The sequence below is a fragment of the Balaenoptera borealis genome (genome assembly GCF_965194805.1).
Source record: "Balaenoptera borealis genome assembly, chromosome: 8".
Taxonomy (NCBI): domain Eukaryota; kingdom Metazoa; phylum Chordata; class Mammalia; order Artiodactyla; family Balaenopteridae; genus Balaenoptera; species Balaenoptera borealis.
Window position 1 is genome coordinate 110,351,260 of NC_138865.1, and position 16,267 is coordinate 110,367,526.

Sequence of the window (16,267 nt, forward strand, 5' to 3'; positions counted from 1 at the left end):
GCCACAACTAGAGAAAGCCCTTGCACAGAAACGAAGACCCAACACAGCCATAAATAAATAAATAAATAAGTAGAAAGAAGCACTCATATTTAAATATATATATATATATATATATATATATATAGCCATAGAAGAGAGGGACCTTGCCTTTCTTATTCACAGCTGCATTCTCAGTCCTGAGTAGAGGGCTGGGTTCAGACTCAATGTTCAATAAATAATGGTTGAATGAAAGGGTAAACATCCTCTTGCCTCTGTGCAATGAAGTCTTGTTGGCTACTTTTGGATGTGATGTTTTCCTGGATCCAGACTGGGATAGAGCAAAGAGGCATGCATCCATAGGTGTGAGAAATTAATAGGAAGGTAGTCTAAAATTCATTGATTTCTCAGAAAATTGCAGTATGAACTGTATCCGTACTGTTCTTTCTGATATTCCTAACCCTCCTTTATCCCCAGCATATAAAAGCACAGCATGAGGCCTGAGAACCAGAGCAGCGTGTCTGAGTTCCTCCTCCTGGGGCTCCCCATCCAGCCTGAGCAGCAGGGCGTGTTCTTCGCCCTGTTCCTGGGCGTGTACCTGACCACGGTGCTGGGGAACCTGCTAATCCTCCTGCTCATCAGGCTGGACTCTCGCCTCCACACCCCCATGTACTTCTTCCTCAGCCACTTGGCCTTCTCTGACCTCTCCTTTTCATCGGTCACCATCCCAAAGATGTTGATGAACATGCAGACTCAATGCCAATCTATCACATATGCAGGGTGCATTTCACAGGTGTATTTCCTTATATTCTTTGGTTGCCTTGACAGCTTTCTTCTTGCAATGATGTCCTATGACAGGTATGTGGCCGTGTGCCACCCCCTCCACTACACCACCATCATGAGGGATGAGCTTTGTGTCATCCTAGTGGCTGGGTGCTGGTTCGCCTCTTGTGCCCAAGCTCTGTTGCACACCCTCCTCGTGGACCGGTTGTCCTTCTGTGCAGGGACTGTCATCCCCCACTTCTTTTGTGATCTTGCTGCTGTGCTCAAGTCCTCCTGCTCTGATACCTCCCTCAATGAGTTGCTCATCCTCACTGAAGGGGGATTTATCTTCACCCTGCCATTGGGTGGTATTTTGGGCTCCTATATCAGCATGGCAGCCATCATCCTGAAGGTCCCCTCCTTCAAGAGAATCTTCAAAGCCTTGTCTACATGTGGTTCTCACCTGTTTGTAGTGTTTTTATATTATGGGACAATTGCAGGTGTTTACTATATCCCCTCATCAGGCAACTCCAAAGACAAGGACATAATTGCTTCTTTGATGTACATGGTGGTCACCCCCATGCTGAACCCCTCCATCTACAGCCTGAGGAATAAGGATATGAAATGTGCTCTTCAGAAAATCTTCAGGACCAAGGACACCCCCTTGGTATCAATAATTCATTCCTTCTCACGGACACTCATGGAGCTGTGAAATATGTCTCCTTTAAAAGTTGTAACTTGGACAAGTCTTATCACTGACACCATTTTTCTCTCAGTCTCATTTTACATTTCCTCTCATCTTTTTCTTCACCTGATGTTTTTTTTTTCCCCACCTGCTCTCTGAATTCCGTGTATTAATGTTTCTGCAGTGGAATTCCACACCCTCCTATGATGTTCACAAGCCCGTGAGACTTTTGAACCTACTTCCCTGAGCTTTTAGTTTTCTATCTCCATCTTTTTCCTCAATAGACTTCTCTGTCTGGTACTGATATCAACACGTAGTCATATGAATTTTCTTAACACCACCAACCTTCATTTATTTCATGTGTGAGGAATTCAGAAGAAGTTACCAAACTGCTTTACCTATGCAATGGTATCGAACACAGCTGGCATTAATTATGCATTTTAATGTACAATTTATTTAATCCTCAGCACAAGCCTCTTATAAGGGTGCTAACATTTTCCAAATTTGCAGAGAAGCAAAGTAAAGCCCAGAGAGGTCAGGTAAGTAGCCGCCCTAAGACTTAATCTCAGATATGTGTGACTTTAAAACAGTGTGTTTAACCAGATTACTTTATTGCCATTATCCTGATCTTTAACACTATTTACCAGTTTGGATGTTTTTGTCCTTATATAAAGCATACAGTAAGTACTCTTTTTGTGTTCCACTTTTTTTGTTCAGTATCATTACGGTTAACTCTGTCTCAAGGCTTTATCGTTTTCAAATGGGTCTATATGCCTTAATGTATTCATCCATTCTAGTTTTGATTGGCATTTGGATTGTTTCCAGTTTGGGACTTGTCTATACACCTAAGAATGGAGTTTGGGGTTCACAATGAATGCATATTTTCAGCCTTAATAGATAATACAAGAAAGTTAAAGTGTTTGTACCAATCATCCCTGTAATATATGAAAAAGCATGGTCCACTTCCTCGCCGACACTTATACCACCCATATTTTCCACTGTATACATTCTTATGTGTTTGTAGAAGAACTGTGTTATGGTTTGAATTTGCATTTGTCTGATAAGCCCTGTAGTTTATCACCTTTGCCTATGCTTGTTGATCATTTGGGTATCCTCTCTTACAAAGGACCTGTTCCCAGTCCTTTGCTGCTGTTTTACTGGGTAGTCTGCTTTTACAAATTAATTTCCAGGAGTTCTTTAAATATTCTAGTTATGAGTCCTTTGTTGGATATGTGTATGAAGAATTTTTTCTTTCATTATGTAGCTTGCTTGTTCTCTATATTAATATCTTTTGTTGAACAGAAGTTCTAATCTTAATGTAATGCATATTTTTCCAATGGGGTTAATTCTATTTGTGTCCTGTTTAAGAAATCTTTGTCCAAAGTTCTTAAAGATATTACTCTAAGATTTTGTCTTTGAATTTTCTTGGTTCATCTTTAATATTTTTTAATATATGTATTTAAAGTCCATCTGGGTTCACTTTTTAATGTATGTTTTAAGACATGGATTCAGATTAGTTTTTTTCCATACGGATATCCAATAGATACACAAGAATTCACTGAAAATTACATTCTTTCCCCACTAAACTGCAATAATGTTTTTGTCATAAATCAAATGACTGAATATGTTATCTTGACTATTTTTTCCTTTTGTAATTCCATTTAAATTTTAGATTCTGCTTGACAAAAAGAAAACTGTTGTTATTTTGTTTGGGATGTCATTGAACATATAAAGCAGCTTAGGGAGGACTGCCATCTTTAAAATAAAAAAACTGTAGCATACATCAGTATTATATTCCTTTTCATTGCCAAATAATATTTCATTGTATGGATAAGCTCTGTTTTATTTATCCAGTTTTCAGCTGATAGACATTGGATTTAAAAAAATTTTTTGGCTATTCTGAATAATGCTGCTCAGAACATTTGTGTACAAATTTTTGTGAGGCCTGTTTTCACTTCTATTGGATATATACCTAAGATTAGATTTTGAGGGGTCATATGGTAACTCTATATTTAACTTTTGAGGAACTGCCAGACTGTTTTCCAAAGTAGCCACACCATTTTACATTCCCACCATGTATATAAGAGGGTTTCAACTTCTCCACATCCTCACCAACACTTGAAATTGTTTTCCTTTTCGGTTTTCATCATCCTAGTGGGTATGAAGTGGTATCTCATTGTAGTTTTGACTCTTAGTTCTCTAAAGATACTGAGCATATTTACATGTGCTTATTGGCCATCTGTATATCTTCAGAGAAATGTCTATTCAGATCCTTTGCTCACTTTTAAATTGGATTTTTTTCTAACAAGTTGTAAGAGTTATTTATATACTTTAGAAGCAAGTCCTTTATCAAATATGTAATTTGCAAATATTTTCCCATTCTGTGGGTTGACTTTTTTATTTTTTTCCATTTAGGCCCATTTCCAATTTTATTTTATTTTATTTTTTTAACATCTTTATTGGAGTATAATTGCTTTACAATGTGTATTAGCTTCTGTTTTATAACAAAGTGAATCAGCTATACATATACATATATCCCCATATCCCCTCCCTCTTGCATCTTCCTCCCACCCTCCCTATCCCACCCCTCTAGGTGGTGACAAAACACCGAGCTGCTCTCCCTGTGCTATGTGGCTGTTTCTGTGGGTTGACTTTTCATTTCTTGATAGTACTACTTTAAATGCAAAGGCTTTAATTTTGATGGAATCTAATTTTTTTTTTTTTTTTTTTTTTGGTGCTTGTGTAAGATCTAAGAAGGTTTTGCCAAACTCAAGGTCATAGAGGTTCAGTCCTATGTTTTTTGTAAGAGTTTTATAGTTTAGTTCTTACATTTAGGTCTATAGTCCATTTTGAGTTAATTTTGTGTACAATGTGGGAAAAAGGAGCTCAACTTCATTCTTTTGCATATAGAGATTCACTTTTCCCAGTACCATTTGTTAAGAAGATGTTTCTTTTCCACATTGAATTGTCTTGACACCTTACCAAAATTCAATTGGATGTAACTGTAGGGATTACTTCTGGGTTCTCAGCTCTGTTCCAATGATCTATATGTCTATCTTATGCCTGTATCCTACTATCTTGATTACTGTAGTTCTGTACTAAGTTTCGAAATCAGAACATGTGAATCCTGGCTGTTCTACTTTTTCAAGATTGTTTTTGTTAGTCTGGATTCCTTGAATTTCCATATGTAGATTAAGATCAATTCGTCAGTTTCTGCAAAGAAGCCAGCTGGGATTTTGGCAGGAATTATATTGAATATATAGATCAGTTTGAACTGGGCTTTTGGCAGGAATTATATTGAATATACAGATCAGTTTGAGCAGGGATTTGGGGAGGAATTATATTAAATATATATATCAGTTTTGACAGTCTTGCTATCTTTTTAATTTTGGTCTGTTTGTTTATTTGTTTTAACATCTTTATTGGAGTATAATTTCTTTATATTGTTGTGCTAGTTTCTGCTGTATAACAAAGTGAATCAGCTATACGTATACATACATCCCCATATCCCCTCCCTCTTGCGTCTCCCTCCCACACTCCCTATCCCACCCCTCTAGGTGGTCACAAAGCACCGAGCTGATCTCCATGTGTTATGCAGCGGTTTCCCACTAGCTATCTATTTAACATTTGGTAGTGTATATATGTCAATGCCATTCTCTCACTTCCTCCCAGCTTACCCTTCCCCCTCCCCATGTCCTTAAGTCCATTCTCTATGTCTGCATCTTTATTCTGGTCCTGCCCCTAGGTTCTTCAGAACCATTTTTTTTTTATTCCATATATGTGTGTTAGCATATGATATTTTTCTCTTTCCGATTTACTTCACTCTGTATAACAGGCTCTAGGTCCATCCACCTCACTACAAATAACTCAACTTTTTTTCTTTTTATGGCTGAGTAATATTCCATTGTATATATATGCCACATCGTCTTTATCCATTCATCTCTCGATGGACACTTAGGTTGCTTCCATGTCCTGGCTATTGTAAATAGTGCTGCAATGAACATTGTGGTACATGACTCTTGTTGAATTATGGTTTTCTCAGGGTATATACCCAGTAGTGGGATTGCTGGGTCATATGGTAGTTCTATTTTTAGTTTTTTAAGGAACCTCCATACTGCTCTCCATAGTGGCTGTATCAATTTACATTCCCACCAACAGTGCAAGAGGGTTCCCTTTTCTCCACACCCTCTCCAGCATTTATTCTTTGAAGATTTTTTAATGATGGCCATTCTGACTGGTGTGAGGTGATACCTCATTGTAATTTTATTTATTTATTTATTTATGGCTGTGTTGGGTCTTCGTTTCTGTGCGAGGGCTCTCTCTAGTTGCGGCAAGTGGGGGCCACCCTTCATCGCGGTGCGCGGGCCTCTCACTATCGCGGCCTCTCTTGTTGTGGAGCACAGGCTCCAGATGCGCAGGCTCAGCAATTGTGGCTCACGGGCTTAGTTGCTCCCCGGCATGTGGGATCTTCCCAGACCAGGGCTCGAACCCACGTCCCCTGCATTGGCAGGCAGACTCTCAACCACTGCGCCACCAGGGAAGCCCCCCTCATTGTAATTTTGATTTGCATTTCTCTAATGATTAGTGGTATTGAGCAACCTTTCATGTGTTTGTTGGCAATCTGTATATCTTCTTTGGAGAGATGTCTATTTAGGTCTTCTGCTCATTTTTGGATTGGGTTGTTTGTTTTTTTGATATTGAGCTGCATGAGCTGCTTGTAAATTTTGGAGATTAACCCTTCGTCAGTTGCTTCATTTGCAAATATTTTCTCCCATTCTGAGAGTTGTCTTTTCGTCTTGTTTATGGTTTCCATTGTTGTGCAAAAGCTTTTAAGTTTCATTAGGTCCCATTTATTTATTTTGGTTTTTATTTCCATTTCTCTAGGAGCTGGGTCTAAAAGGATCTTGCTGTGATTTATGTCATAGAGTGTTCTGCTTATGTTTTCCTCTAAGAGTTTGATAGTGTCTGGCCTTACATTTAGGTCTTTAATCCATTTTGAGTTTATTTTTGTGTATGGTGTTAGGGAATGTTCTAATTTCATTCTTTTACATGTAGCTGTCCAGTTTTCCCAGCACCACTTATTGAAGAGGCTGTCTTTTCTCCACTGTATATTCTTACCTCCTTTATCAAAGATAAGGTGACCATATGTGTGTGGGTTTACCTCTGGGCTTTCTATCCTGTTCCATTGATCTATATTTCTGTTTTTGTGCCAATACCACACTGTCTTGATTACTGTAGCTGTGTAGTATAGTCTGAAGTCAGGGAGCCTGATTCCTCCACCTCCGTTTTTTTTTCTCAAGATTGATTTGGCTATTCAGCGTCTTTTGCGATTCCATACAAATTGTGAAATTTTTTGTTCTAGTTCTGTGAAAAATGCCAGTGGTAGTTTGATAGGGGTTGCATTGAATCTGCAGATTGCTTTGGATAGTAGAGTCATTTTCACAATGTTGATTCTTCCAATCCAAGAACATGGTATATATCTCTCCAACTATTTGTATCATCTTTTTTTTTTTTGTATCATCTTTAATTTCTTTCACCAGTGTCTTATAATTTTCTGCATACAGGTCTTTTGTCTCCTTAGGTAGGTATATTCCTAGATATTTTGTTCTTTTTGTTGCAATGGTAAATGGAAGTGTTTTCTTAATTTCACTTTCAGATTTTTCATCATTAGTGTATAGGAATGCAAGAGATTTCTGTGCAATAATTTTGTATCCTGCTACTTTACCAAATTCATTGATTAGCTCTAGTAGTTTTCTGGTAGCATCTTTAGGATTCTCTATGTATAGTATCATGTCATCTGCAAATAGTGACAGCTTTACTTCTTCTTTTCCAATTTGGATTCCTTTTATTTCTTTTTCTTCTCTGATTGCTGTGGCTAAAACTTCCAAAACTCTGTTGAATAATAGTGGTGAGAGTGTGCAACCTTGTCTTGTTCCTGATCTGAGTGGAAATGGTTTCAGTTTTTCACCATTGAGGTCAATGTTGGCTGTGGGTTTGTCATATATGGCCTTTATTATGTTGAGGAAAGTTCCCTCTATGCCTACTTTCTGCAGGGCTTTTATCATAAATGGGTGTTGAATTTTGTCGAAAGATTTCTCTGCATCTATTGAGATGATCATATGGTTTTTCTCCTTCAATTTGTTAATATGGTGTATCATGTTGATTGATTTGCATATATTGAAGGATCCTTGCATTCCTGAGATAAACCCCACTTGATCATAATGTATGATCCTTTTAATGTGCTGTTGGATTTGTTTGCTAGTATTTTGTTGAGGCTTTTTGCATCTATGTTCCTCAGTGATATTGGCCTGTAGTTTTCTTTCTTTGTGACATCTTGGTCTGGTTTTGGTATCAGAGTGATGGTGGCCTCGTAGAATGAGTTTGGGAGTGTTCCTCCGTCTGCTATATTTTGGAAGAGTTTAAGAAGGATAGGTGTTAGCTCTTCTCTAAATGTTTGATAGAATTCGCCTGTGAAGCCATCTGTCCTGGGCTTTTGTTTGTTGGAAGATTTTTAATCATAGTTTCAATTTCAGTGCTTGTGATTGGTCTGTTCATATTTTCTGTTTCTTCCTGGTTCAGTCTCGGAAGGTTGTACATTTCTAAGAATCTGTCCATTTCTTCCAGGTTGTCCATTTTATTGGCATTTAGTTGGTTGTAGTAAGCTCTCATGATCCTTTGTATTTCTGCAGTGTCAGTTGTTACTTCTCCTTTTGCACTTCTAATTCTATTGATTTGAGTCTTCTCCCTTTTTTTCTTGATGAGCCTGGCTAATGGTTTATCAAGTTTGTTTATCTTCTCAAAGAACCAGCTTTTAGTTTTATTGATCTTTGCTATTGTTTCCTTCATTTCTTTTTCATTTATTTCAGATATGATCTTTATGATTTCTTTCCTTCTGCTAATTTTGGGGTTATTTTGTTCTTCTTTCTCTAATTGCTTTAGGTGTAAGGTTAAGTTGTTTATTTGAGGTGTTTCTTGTTCCTAAAGGTAGGATTGTATTGCTATAAACTTTCCTCTTAGAACTGATTTTGCTGCATCCCATAGGTTTTGGGTCATCGTGTTTTCATTGTCATTTGTTTCTAGGTATTTTTTGATTTCCTCTTTGATTTCTTCAGTGATCTCTTGGTTATTAAGTAGTGTATTGTTTAGCTTCCATGTGTTTGTATTTTTTACAGACTTTTTCCAGTAATTGACATCTAGTCTCATAGCGCTGTGGTCGGAAAAGATACTTGATACGATTTCAATTTTCTTAAATTTACCAAGGCTTGATTTGTGACCCAAGATATGATCTATCCTGGAGAATGTTTCATGAGCACTTGAGAAAAATGTGTATTCTGTTGTTTTTGGGTCGAATGTCCTATAAATATCAATTAAGTCCATCTTGTTTAATGTATCATTTAACGCTTGTGTTTCCTTATTTATTTTCATTTTGGATGATCTGTCCATTGGTGAAAGTGGAGTGTTAAAGTCCCCTACTCTGATTGTGTTACTGTCGATTTCCCCTTTTATGGCTGTTAGTATTTGCCTTATGTATTGAGGTGCTCCTATGTTGGGTGCATAAATATTTACAATTGATATATCTTCTTCTTGAATCGATCCCTTGATCATTATATAGTGTCCTTCTTTGTCTCTTGTAATAGTCTTTATTTTAAAGTCTATTTTGTCTGATATGAGAATTGCTACTCCAGCTTTCTTTTTTTTTTTTTTTTTTAATGACTCTTTTTTTTTTTTTTTTTTAATTTTATTTATTTATTTATGGTTGTGTTGGGTCTTCGTTTCTGTGCGAGGGCTTTCTCTAGTTGCGGCAAGTGGGGGCCACTCTTCATCGCAGTGCGCGGGCCTCTCACTATCGCGGCCTCTCTTGTTGCGGAGCACAGGCTCCACACGCGCAGGCTCAGTAATTGTGGCTCATGGGCCCAGTTGCTCCACGGCATGTGGGATCTTCCCAGACCAGGGCTCGAACCTGTGTCCCCTGCATTGGTAGGCAGACTCTCAACCACTGCGCCACCAGGGAAGCCCCTCCAGCTTTCTTTTGATTTCCATTTGCATGGAATATCTTTTTCCATCCCGTCACTTTCAGTCTGTGTCCCTAGGTCTGAAGTGGGTCTCTTGTAGACAGCATATATATGGGTCTTGTTTTTGTATCCATTCAGCCAGTCTATGTCTTTTGGTTGGAGCATTTAATCCATTTACATTTAAGGTAATTATCTATATGTATGTTCCTATTACCATTTTCTTAATTGTTTTGGGTTTGTTATTGTAGGTCTTTTTCTTCTCTTGTGTTTCCTGCCTAGAGAAGTCCCTTTAGCCTTTAGCCTGTGCTCTAGAACCTGAGAGCCACAACAACTGAAGCCCACGCGCCTAGAGCCTGTGCTCCACAGCAAGAGAAGCCACCACGATGAGAAGCCTGTGCACTGCAATGAAGAGTAGCCCCTGATCACTGCAACTAGAGAAAGCCCACGTGCAGCAACGAAGACCCAGTGCAGCCAAAAATAAATAAAATAAAATAAAATAAAATAAAATAGTCGCTGTAATCTGCCCAAGACCCACACTACAACTAGGACCAAAAGCAGGATTCCTGGAACTATTTCCAGTGGACCATTCTGCTTCTCTTGACTGACCGAGAAGGGGGAAGTATGGCCAATGACTTACTGCCTGCCAGTCCTGAGCTTGGCCAGGAAGGGTCATCATTTCTTCATGTTAAGGCAGAGTTTGACTCTTGTGCTCTCAGTTCTCACTTGTTAAGAGTGGAGAAGTCATATTTGACAGCCAGATAAAAAGACAGAATCTTCTCCTACGTTTAAGACAGGGACAGGGAACCCTCACCTGCTCCAATGAAGGAGAAACAAGGGCAGGCCATCCCAGGTCCTGGGTCAGCAAGACCGAATAGAATCCCAGGAAAAGAGAAGTTATCTACCTGTAGTTTCTGGTACAATCCCCAGAGCTCCCTGCTGGATTTAGCAGAGACATCTGGGAATACTGATCTCTAAAGTATCCATCATGGGAAAAATCTTGGTTCATTGTCCAGCCCCAGTCCTAAATGAACTGCTCTGTGATATGAAATTCACTTATCCTCTCTGAACTTTCGTTTTCAGGTAAATAAATCAGAAAACAAAATATTCTCCCGCAATAGAAATACTTTTTTGCCATCTAGGGTATATGAAGTGGTACCTCATTGTGGTTTTAATTCTCATTTTTCCAATTCTTAATAATGTTGAACACATTTTCCTATTAGTCATTCTTATATCTTCTTTTTATTGGCTTGGTTATCTTTTGATAATGATATGTAGAGATTTTAATTCTGATTAACAAGGGGTATACTTTATAATTTTTCCTTTAGTTTAAGCCTTTTTAAAAAAAACCCCAAATTTTATCAAGATATTTGACCTTTTTTTTTTTTTTTTTGCTATAAAGAGGATATTTTATTTTTTGAGTGTTTATTATTTTTTAATATTTTAATTTTATTGGAGTATAGTTGATTTACAATATTGTGTTAGTTTCAGGTGTACAGCAAAGTGATTCAGTTATACATATACATATATTCATTCTTTTTTCAAGATTCTTTTCTTATATAGGTTATCACAGAATATTGAGCAGAGTTCCCTGTACTATACAGTAGGTCCTTGTTGGTTATTTATCTTATATATAGTAGCGTGTGTATGTTCATCCCAAGCTCCTGATTAATCCCTCCCCCCCACACCAGGTTTCCCCTTTGGTAACCATAAGTTTGTTTTCTGTATCTATAAGTCTGTTTCTGTTTTGTAAATAAGTTCATTTGTATCTTTTTAAAATTAGATTCCACATATGAGTGATATCATGTGATATTTGTCTTTCTCTGTCTGACTTACTTCACTCAGAATGACAATCTCTAGATCCATCCATGTTGCTGCAGATGACACTATTTCATTCTTTTTTATGGTTGAGTAATATTCCATTGTATATATGTACCACATCTTCTTTATATATTCCTCTGTCAATGGACATTTAGGTTGCTTCCATGTCTTGATTTCCATACATCTTTCAGCATTTCCTAAAAATGTTTTTCTTTTTATTTGAGTGTTTCCTCCACAACTCTCTTTGTGTGGCAAAATTTCTGAGGCTTTATTTACCTAAAAATATTTGTAATACATCTTTACATTTGAATAGCAACTTTGTTGGATATAAAACTTTGGGTTCAAAGCTGTATTTTCCCTATACATTAAAAACATTTCATTGTCTTTTTACACCCAGTGTAGCTATTAAGAAGTCTGATGTGAATATGATTACTGTTCCTTTGTAGGAAAACTTCCCTTTATTCCAGAATTTTCTCTTTGACATAGAAATTCTTAAAATCTATTAAACCTCTGGAGGTTTTATTTCCTCTCCTTTTTGTTACTCTATAGACCTTTGAAATCTGAAGTCATTAATATCAAATTCTGAAAAAATTCGTCTCCATTATTTTTCTAAATCTTTCCCTCCAATTTTATTTTTTGTTCTTCTGGGATTCATATTACATTTTTTCATTAATCCTTCTTTTATTTTGCTTATGGAATAAATTGTACTGTTTTATTTTTTATTGTGGTAAAATATAATATCATAAAATTTACCATTTTAACCATTTGAAAGTGCACAATTCAGTGGCATTAAGTATATTCACAATGTTGTACAACCATCACCTCTACCTAGGCTTTCCCCTGTAAGTTCAGGAACAATATTGCTTCTATTCAATATTTACTGAAGGTTCTACCAGGGCAATTAGACAAGAAAGTAAAATAAAATGTATACAGATTGGAAAGAAAGGAGCAAAACTGTATTTATTTTCAGATGATTTTATATATATAAGATACTAAGGAATCCAAAAACAAACTATGAGAACTAATAAATAAGTTCAAAAGATGGCAAAGTACAATACACAAAAAATCAATGGTATTTCTACACATTAGCAAGGAACAATGAAATTAAGGAAACAATTCTACTTACAATAGCACCAAAAGAATAACATGTTTAGGAATAAATTTATCAAAATCAGTGCAAAATTCATGCTCTGAAAACAACAAAATATTGTAGAAAGAAATTAAAGCTGTAAATACATCCTATGTTCGTGACTCGAGAAACAATGCTGTTAAGATAGCAAGACTCAAGAGGATCTTCAAGATGGCGGAGGAGTAAGACATGGAGATCACCTTCCTCCCCACAAATACATAAAAACTACATCTACATGTGGAACAACTCCTGCAGAACACCTACTGAATGCTGGCAGAAGACCTCAGACTTCCCAAAAGGCAAGATACTCCCCACATACCTGGGTAGGGCAAAAGAAAAGAGAAAAAACAGAGACAAAAGAATAGGGACGGGACCTGCACCGGTGGGAGGGAGCTGTGAAGGAGGAAAGGTTTCCACACACTAGGAAGCCCCTTCACGGGCAGAGACTGGGGGTGGCAGAGGGGGGAAGCTTCAGAGCCACGGAAGAGAGCGCAGCAATAGGGGTGCGGAGGGCAAAGTGGAGAGATTCCCGCACAGAGGATGGGTGCTGACCAGCACTCACCAGCCCGAGAGGCTTGTCTGCTCCCCTGCTGGGGTGGGCGGGGCTGGGAGCTGAGGCTCGGGCTTCGGTCGGATCGCAGGGAGAGGACTGGGGTTGGCGGCGTGAACACAGCCTGAAGGGGTTAGTGCGCCACAGCTAGCTGGGAGGGAGTCCGGGAAAAGGTCTGCAGCTGCCGAACAGGCAAGAGACTTTTTCGTGCCTCTTTGTTTCCTGGTGCGTGAGGAGACGGGACTCAGAGCACCGCCTAAACGAGCTCCAGAGACGAGCATGAGCTGCGGCTATCAGCGCAGACCCCAAAACGGGCATGAGATGCTAAGACTGCTGCTGCCGCCACCAAGAAGCCTGTGTGTGAGCACAGGTCAATATCCACACCGCCCCTCCTGGGAGCCTGTGCAGCCCGCCACTGCCAGGGTCCCGTGATCCAGGGACAACTTCCCCGGGAGAACGCACGGCACACATCAGGCTGTTGCAACGTCACTCTGGCCTCTGCCGCCGCAGGCTCGCCCCGCATCCGTACCCTTCCCTTCCCCCAGCCTGAGTGAGCCAGAGCCCCCAATCAGCTGCTCCTTTAACCCCTTCCTGTCTGAGTGAAGAACAGACGCCTTCAGGCGACCTACATGCAGAGGCAGGTCCAAATCCAAAGCTGAACCCCAGGAGCTGTGCAAACAAAGAAGAGAAAGAGAAATCTCTCCCAGCAGCCTCAGGAGCAGCGGATTAAATCTCCACAATCAACCTGATGTGTCCTGCATCTGTGGAATACCTGAATAGACAACAAATCATCCCAAATTGAGGAGGTGGACTTTGGGAGCAATGATATATATATATATTTTCCCTTTTTCTCTTTTTGTGAGTGAGTATGTGTATGCTTCTGTGTGTGATTTTGTCTGTATAGCTTTGCTTTTACCATTTGTCCTAGGGTTTTAACTGTCCGTTTTTTTGTTTGTTTTTTGGTTTTTTTTAGTGTAGTTTTTAGAGCTTGTTTTCAATGGTGGATTTGTTTTTTGGTTTGGTTGCTCTCTTCTTTCTGTATTTCTTCTTTTTTATTATTTAAAAAAACTTTTTTAATAATTCTTTTTTATTTTAATAACTTTATTTTATTTCATTTTATTTTATTTTACTATATCTTTTTCATTCTTTCTTTCTTTTTTTTCTCCCTTTTATTCTGAGCTGTGTGGATGACAGGCTTTTGGTGCCCCACCCAGGCATCAGGGCTGTGCCTCTGAGGTGGCAGAGCCAAGTTCAAGACATTGGTCCACCAGAGACCTCCCAGCTCCACGTAATATCAAATGGCGAAAATCTCCCAGAGATCTCCATCTCAACGCTAAGACCCAGCTCCACTCAACGACCAGCAAGCTACATTGCTGGACACACTATGCCAAACAACTAGCAAGACAGGAACACAACCCCACCCATTAGCAGAGAGGCTGCCTAAAATCATAATAAGGTCACAGACACCCGAATACACACCACAGGACGTGGTCCTGCCCACCAGAAAGACAAGATCCAGCCTCATCCACCAGAACACAGGCACTAGTCCCCTCTACCAGGAAGCCTACACAGCCCACTGAACCAACCTTAGCCACTGGGAAAGACACCAAAAACAACGGGAACTACGAACCTGCAGCCTGTGAAAAGGAGACCCCAAACACAGGAAGTTAAGCAAAATGAGAAGACAGAAAAACACACAGCAGATGAACGAGCAAGGCAAAAACCCACCAGACCTAACAAATGAAGAGGAAATAGGCAGTCTACCTGAAAAAGAATTCAGAATAATGATGGTAAAGATGATCCAAAATCTTGGAAATAGAATAGAGAAAATACAAGAAATGTTTAACAAGGACCTAGACGAACTAAAGAGCACACAAACAATGATGAACAACACAATAAATGAAATTTAAAATTCTCTAGAAGGAATCAATAGCAGAATAACTGGGGCAGAAGAACGGGTAAGTGACCTGGAAGACAAAATAGTGGAAATAACTACTGCAGAGCAAAATAAAAAGAATGAAAAGAACTGAGGACAGTCTCAGTGACCTCTGGGACAACATTAAATGCACCAACATTCAAATTATAGGGGTCCCAGAAGAAGAAGAGAAAAAGAAAGGGACTGAGAAAATACTTGAAGAGATTATAGTTGAAAACTTCCTTAATATGGGAAAGGAAATAGTTAATCAAGTCCAGGAAGCACAGAGAGTCGCATAAAGGATAAATCCAAGGAGCAACATGCCAAGACACATATTAATCAAACTATTAAAAATTAAATACAAAGAAAAAATATTAAAAGCAGCAAGGGAAAAACAACAAATAACACACAAGGGAATCCCCATAAGGTTAACAGCTGATCTTTCAGCAGAAATTCGGCAAGACATATTTAAAGTGATGAAGGAGAAAAACCTACAATCAAGATTACTCTACCCAGCAAGGATCTCATTCAGATTTGGTGGAGAAATTAAAATCTTTACAGACAAGCAAAAGCTGAGAGAGTTCAGCACCACCAAACCAGCTTTACAACAAATGCTAAAGGAACTGCTCTAGGCAGGAAACACAAGAGAAGGAAAAGACCTATGATAACAAACCCAACACAATTAAGAAAATGGTAATAGGAACATATATATTGATAATTACCTTAAATGTAAATGGATTAAATGCTCCAACCAAAAGAAATAGACTGGCTGAATGGATACAAAAGCAAGACCCGTATATATGCTGTCTACAAGAGACCCACTTCAGACCTAGGGACACAGACTGAAAGTGATGGGATGGAAAAAGATATTCCATGCAAATGGAAATCAAAAGAAAGCTGGAGTAGCAATTCTCATATCAGACAAAATAGACTTTAAAATAAAGACTATTACAAGAGACAAAGAAGGACACTATATAATGATCAAGGGATCGATTCAAGAAGAAGATATATCAATTGTAAATATTTATGCACCCAACATAGGAGCACCTCAATACATAAGGCAAATACTAACAGCCATAAAAGGGGAAATCGACAGTAACACAATCAGAGTAGGGGACTTTAACACTCCACTTTCACCAATGGACAGATCATCCAAAATGAAAATAAATAAGGAAACACAAGCGTTAAATGATACATTAAACAAGATGGACTTAATTGATATTTATAGGACATTCGACCCAAAAACAACAGAATACACATTTTTCTCAAGTGCTCATGAAACATTCTCCAGGATAGATCATATCTTGGGTCACAAATCAAGCCTTGGTAAATTTAAGAAAATTGAAATCGTATCAAGTATCTTTTCCGACCACAGCGCTATGAGACTAGATGTCAATTACTGGAAAAAGTCTGTAAAAAA

The 16,267-nt window shown here is 38.5% G+C and overlaps 2 protein-coding genes across 3 annotated transcripts in view; one reads left to right on the plus strand and one right to left on the minus strand.

The window, feature by feature from the left end:
• LOC309633940 (olfactory receptor 1L3-like) overlaps nucleotides 1-16,267 on the minus strand; it is a 91,304-nt gene that overhangs the window by 45,205 nt on the left and 29,832 nt on the right.
• On the plus strand, nucleotides 470-14,884 carry LOC309633935 (olfactory receptor 1J4-like; the record flags this gene model as incomplete). Of its 2 annotated transcripts, XR_014247778.1 has the most annotated exons (2): nucleotides 470-1,962; nucleotides 9,715-14,884. XR_014247778.1 is itself a non-coding variant. In XM_082403352.1 (1 exon), one exon carries the CDS (start codon nucleotides 470-472, stop codon nucleotides 1,448-1,450), a length of 981 nt encoding a protein of 326 aa, XP_082259478.1. In that variant the 3' UTR covers nucleotides 1,451-4,548. The 2 variants fall into 2 exon arrangements, 1 of the variants encoding a protein (XP_082259478.1); XM_082403352.1 differs by lacking the exon at nucleotides 9,715-14,884 and having other exon boundaries at nucleotides 470-4,548.